Source organism: Pristis pectinata, chromosome 38 (assembly GCF_009764475.1).
Source record: "Pristis pectinata isolate sPriPec2 chromosome 38, sPriPec2.1.pri, whole genome shotgun sequence".
Classification (NCBI taxonomy): domain Eukaryota; kingdom Metazoa; phylum Chordata; class Chondrichthyes; order Rhinopristiformes; family Pristidae; genus Pristis; species Pristis pectinata.
Genome location: NC_067441.1, coordinates 6834067 through 6840066, shown reverse-complemented (window position 1 = coordinate 6840066; position 6000 = coordinate 6834067). Strand labels below are relative to the sequence as shown.

General features: G+C 55.5%; 2 protein-coding genes across 2 annotated transcripts in view; one reads left to right on the top strand and one right to left on the bottom strand.

Annotated features, from left to right (window-relative positions):
* The window catches only part of LOC127586930 (dapper homolog 1-like), a 3115-nt gene extending 2660 nt beyond the window's left edge, over positions 1-455 (bottom strand). The window contains exon 1 of the mRNA XM_052044959.1: positions 350-455. Coding sequence (XP_051900919.1) covers positions 350-455 — 106 coding nt within the window. The remainder of the gene's footprint in view (positions 1-349) is intronic.
* On the top strand, positions 434-5265 carry LOC127587093 (microtubule-associated proteins 1A/1B light chain 3C-like). Its single transcript, XM_052045303.1, has 4 exons — positions 434-490; positions 767-822; positions 2358-2464; positions 5067-5265. The coding sequence occupies exons 1-4, from the start codon at positions 454-456 to the stop codon at positions 5263-5265; spliced, it is 399 nt and encodes a 132-aa protein (XP_051901263.1). The 5' UTR covers positions 434-453.
* Positions 5266-6000: the final 735 nt, after the last annotated feature.

Here is a 6000-nt window from a genome sequence, read left to right as displayed (position 1 = left end):
ACAAGACCTCAGTTTCTCGCCTCTCAGTCAATGTGTTGCAGCTTTAATTGTGGGGGTGGGTGGGGGTGGGGGGGGTGGAAATGGCCTTAACTTCACGGGCTGCCTGTGTGACCTCTTCCTGTGCTGCCACCCCCACCCCATCTACATCCCCACCCCATCTACCCCCATCCACCCCTACACACCACACCCACCACCCCAATATCACATCACACCCCCCTCCACCTCACCTCACCTCACCTCACCTCACCTCACCTCACCTCACCTCACCTCACCTCACCTCACCTCACCTCACCTCACCTCACCTCCTGCCCCCACAGTGAGCCCGGGACCCACGGGGTTAAATCCCGGCCGGAGTGAACGCGCCTGATTGGAGGTGGGGGTCCGGGGTTGATATTGAGGGGGGCGGGGGGTGGCAGATCAGGTCGTCGGCGGAGCCCACCCCGGGACACGTCCATGGATCACAGGCCGTTCAGAGAGAGGCGCAGTCTGGGTGAGCGGTTCCCGGCCCCTGGTGACCCCCCCCCCCCCCCCCACCCCCTCCTTCCCTCCCCGGGACCCCGGTAACCTCCTACCCCCTATTCCTTCCCCGGGACCCGCGGCCCCCCTGTAAACCCCCGGGACCCCGGTAACCCCCCCCCCTCCCCTACTCCTTCCCCGGTAACCCCCCCCCTACCCCTTCCCCGGGACCCCGGTAACCCCCCCCCCCCACTCCTTCCCCGGGACCCGCTCCCCGGGAACTAACGCTTCTTTTTCCCCGCCCTTCAAGCTGTGAGGAAATCTGAAGCGGAGAATATTCGCAGCAAGTTCCCCAACAAACTGCCGGTGAGGACTCCCGGGGGGTGGGGTCGGGGAGGGGAGATGGGTGGGGTGGGGTCGGGGAGATGGGTGGGGTCGGGGTGGGGTCGGGGAGATGGGTGGGGTGGGGTCGGGGAGGGGAGATGGGTGGGGTCGGGGTGGGGTCGGGGAGATGGGTGGGGTGGGGTCGGGGAGGGGAGATGGGTGGGGTCGGGGTGGGGTCGGGGAGATGGGTGGGGTGGGGTCGGGGAGGGGAGATGGGTGGGGTCGGGGTGGGGTCGGGGAGGGGAGATGGGTGGGGTCGGGGAGGGGAGATGGGTGGGGTCGGGGAGGGGAGATGGGTGGGGTGGGGTCGGGGAGATGGGTGGGGTCGGGGTGGGGTCGGGGAGATGGGTGGGGTGGGGTCGGGGAGGGGAGATGGGTGGGGTCGGGGTGGGGTCGGGGAGATGGGTGGGGTGGGGTCGGGGAGGGGAGATGGGTGGGGTCGGGGTGGGGTCGGGGAGATGGGTGGGGTGGGGTCGGGGAGATGGGTGGGGTCGGGGAGGGGAGATGGGTGGGGTGGGGTCGGGGAGATGGGTGGGGTCGGGGTGGGGTCGGGGAGATGGGTGGGGTCGGGGAGGGGAGATGGGTGGGGTGGGGTGTGATTTGAGACTTGTTTCTGAATCATTTGAAAACGTCCTCTGGACAATCTGGTTGCTGCGGTTGAGGTGCTTCAGGGACCGGGGGGGGGGGGGGGCTGTTGAGGTGCTGGGGGTAAGGGACCGGGGGGGGGGGGCTGTTGAGGTGCTGGGGGTAAGGGACCGGGGGGGGGGGCTGTTGAGGTGCTGGGGGTAAGGGACCGGGGGGGGGGGGCTGTTGAGGTGCTGGGGGTAAGGGACCGGGGGGGGCTGTTGAGGTGCTGGGGGTAAGGGACCGGGGGGGGGCTGTTGAGGTGCTGGGGGTAAGGGACCGGGGGGGGGGCTGTTGAGGTGCTGGGGGTAAGGGACCGGGGGGGGGGCTGTTGAGGTGCTGGGGGTAAGGGACCGGGGGGGGGGCTGTTGAGGTGCTGGGGGTAAGGGACCGGGGGGGGGGCTGTTGAGGTGCTGGGGGTAAGGGACCGGGGGGGGGGCTGTTGAGGTGCTGGGGGTAAGGGACCGGGGGGGGGGGCTGTTGAGGTGCTGGGGGTAAGGGACCAGGGGACTTGTAGCCTAATTCCCACTTGCTGGGGCTGCTGAGGGCCTGGAGTTGGCTGCAATGGTGGTCCTGGGGTCTGCAGACTGGGCTCCCAGAGGCAGCGGGGGTTGTAACCTTGGTCTGTGTGTGTCCAGTTCTTTCTTCAACTTGACCGACTTTAGGAGTCATTTGTCTTGTCTTGGTCTGGTGCTGAGAGGTCTCCCCACCCACAGCAGTGGGAGGTCACCGGGGTAATCTCAGAAGGGTTGGGTTTTTGGGTTGGGGGTGGTGACGGCTGGTTTCTGACCTGTCCTGAACCCTGAAGACACCTAGCCACTGTAACCAGGGTTGGGTGACTCTCCAGTCCCCCAGGGAATGGATGACCTCACCCCGTCCCTCCTCCTCCGCAGGTAATAGTGGAACGTTACCCTAAGGAGCGCTCCCTGCCCCACCTGGACAGATCCAAGTACCTGGTGCCCCTGGAGTTGAGCATGTGTCAGTTTACCATCATCATCAGGTGAGCTCCCTTTCTCTGCCATTGAGGCCAGAAACCCCAACACCGTGCCTTGGGGGTGGGGGGTTCTTGGAAACTGGGGAGCCTGCCCTTATCTGGCCTCTGTACACAATGATTGGGGTCTGCTGAGGAGTGGGGCTTGTGGTTGCAGTTGTACAGCACAGAAACAGACCCTTTGGCCCAACAACGCCCATACTGACTGTCAATGACCCACCTAGACATGACTCAGTCTTGGTACTCACCTGGAAACGTGAAGGTTGTGTCCAACTCCCCCATCCCCCTCGTTCAGTGCTGTACAGAAACAGGCCCTTCGGCCCATCGTGTTCCTGTCTACCTACACTTGTCTCACTTGTCTACATTTAGGTCTGTATCCTTGTATACTCCTTCTTCCCATCACCCCCTCCCCATCTTCAGTTCTCTATACCTGTCATGTTCCTGTTATAATCCAGCCCTTGACATGTGGGGCTCCCCAGACTTGCTGCCCACACCTTTTATGGGGAACACGTTAGCTCCGAACTCATTCACTTTCCAATGACTCCCATGTGTCGGATGTGCATTTACCTAAATTTTCCCTGATCTACTTTTGCAATGTCTTGCTATTTACTGAAATTGGCTTCTTCCTAAACCAGGACCTTAACTTCCAGACCATCCTTGAGTCTTTCCATAATTATCTTGAAACTTGGGCATTGTGTTCATATCTCCAAATCCCCTCCCAATGACACTTCGACCACTTGTCCATCTACATTCCCTGAGATTGAGTTCCCTTCTCTAGGGGGGCTGTCTATTGGTACTGGTTTATTATTGAGGTACAGTGGAAAAACTTGTCTTGCATACCAATTGTGCAGGTCAGTTCATTACACAGTGCAGTTACATTGAGTTAGTACAGAGTGCATTGAGGTAGTACAGGTAAAAACAGTAACAGTACAGAGTAGTGTCACAGCTACTAAGCGAGTGCAGTGCAATAAGGTGCGAGGTCACAACAAGGTAGATTGGCACAAAACATCTCCCGGGTGGAATTTGTATTACAGGAAGGATGTGGAGGCTTTGGAGAAGGTGCAAAAGGAGGTTCACCAGGATGCTGCCTGGATAAGAGTATGAGCTATAAGGAGAAGTTGGACAAACTTGGATTGCTTCCTCTGGAGCGATGGAGGCTGAGGGGAGACCTGATAGAAGTTTATAAAATTGAGGCCTAGACAGGGGTAGCTGGTCTTTCTCCCAGGGTGGAAGTCAATTTAAGGTGGGGGAGGTTTTTTAAAAAGATTTGCAAAGCAAGTTTTTTTTTACACAGGAATGCACTGCCAGCGGTGGTGATGTACAATAGCAATGTTTAAGAAGCTTTTGGACACATGAACAGGCAGGGAATGGACTGGGTGCAGGCAGATGGGGTTAGTTTAAATTGGCATTGTGGTCAGCACAGATATGGTGGGCCGAAGGGCCTGTTCCTGTGCTGTGAACCTTCCCCAGTTAATATTGGGGGAAGTTGAAATCCCCTACTGCCATATACTTCTGTAGCTCCCCTCTGTCCTGTGGCTGGGAGACCTGTAATATACCCCCAGCAGAATGATCACCCCCTTGTTCCTAAGGCCTACCCATGTGACCCTGCTTGAGTTGCCTTCCCCCCTCATTACTGCCGTAATGGACTCATTCATCACATCTTTCAGTTGTCCCCAATGAAAGGGTGAAAACTGATGCAGGATAGATGGGGAGGGTAATTTAGTGGCCTGTTAACCCACTAGCACATTTCTAGGTAGTGGCTTGAAATGGGAGCACTTGGAGGATACCCAGATGGTCACTGAGAGCCTGGAGTCTTCATGACGATGTCCTTGACTCATGTCCCAAGCAAGTGACATCTTTTCCAAAATGGCTCTGGTTTACAAACCCCCTGAGTGGTAGGTGAAGCCAGAAGCTGGTGAGGTGATCTGTAGCCGACTAGAATGTGAGATTGTGACCAATGTAATTGTCCGCCTGAGCCCAGTGCAGACTCTGGCGTTGCCTTGTGAGATGGCTGCTCTCGTTGGCCTCGGGTGAATTGGGATTGCATCCTCTGGAGCAGATTTAGACTTGATGTGTCTGTGCACTTGGACCACACTCCGCCACATTAGGCAGGGAGCAGCCAACGTCCACTAGAGTTGTCTTTCCTTTGATCTCTGCAAACATAATGTTCCTGTCCCCACCACATTACAGACTCAACATTGCAGGCTAAAACCAGAGATCAGTTTTATTTACAAATTTAAAATACAAAGCAGAGATATTGTTAGTGCAATAATTGAAATAGTCCCTGATGGATTAAACTGCATCTCATTCTTGCACTAGTGGACAAGTGTTAAGACTCTTGGCTGAAATAATTGCAAACCCTCATAATGAAATCTATTATTAAAGACCCCAAATTAATCAATTCTGTAAGTTGCATGTTAAGGCAAGGAGGAAACTTTTTTTAAAAAATAAATTAGGCTTTTGTCAAGATTGTTAATAAGTGAGGTGTGTGAGATGGGATCTCCCAACTGTTGCCTCCTGAGATTAGTGCACTTGCCATTGAATTATGAAGCCTCCTTGATCAAACTTTGCCCCCACAGCACTAACCAATTGTACTGGTTCCCCTGCTCAGGAATCGAATGGCACTCTCTTCAAGGCAAGCCTTCTACCTGATGGTGAATAACCAGAATGTGGTAAGCACCTCTCTGACCATGGCAGAGATCTATGCAGAGTTCAAAGAGGAGGACGGTTTTCTCTACGTGACCTATGCCTCCCAGGAGATGTTTGGCTGCCAGGGGCCTGAACTCTGGAGGACGTGTACTTCTAGCTGAGCGGTGTTAACCTTGCTGTCTCTCTGTGACAATGCTCACTGTATTCTGTTCCCTGGTAGTTGGACGAGGGGATTGTTCACTCTTCCTGTCCACTGATGTCGTCCCTGAAGTAGTATTAAATGTGTACTTAAATCTCTTTTGAAATGTGATGCTTTCTATTGATGTTGACTGTGTGTGGATCTCATTAATCATGTGAGGGTTGCTGTGTATATATTTCCACCCCCCCCCATAGAGACATCCAAAGCCAAGAGGGTGTGCGTTTGGGGCAAGGTATTTGGAAGGGATCCAAGGAATTCTTCCACCCAGATTCCAACCACCCTCTGGAATGCACTGAACAAGGGGGATGGGGGAGGTGGACACACCCTTCACGTATCCAGGTGAGCACTAAGGGAGTTTAACAGTTTGAGGATATCCTGTACCCCTGGGCAGGGGTATGTCTGGTCCACAACGAGACCAAGGTCTCTGGGGAAAGAGCACAGTCGGTATGTGGCATGGCAGTGGTTGGCTGTGTGTGAAGTAGGCTGAACCAAGCCTGTGCTCACTGGGTTAATACCAGCCCCTTCACCTGGACAGTGGGAGCTTGTGGCTTTGAGGGCTTTCTGTGCCTGCTAAAGCAGCAGATGGCTGTACTGTCTGTTGGAGATGTGAACCTAAAGCCCTGCCTGTGAGGGTCCAGCAGAAAGTGTGCAGCTTCCTCTACAGTGTCCCATCACCGTCCCAGGGTTAGATATTGGG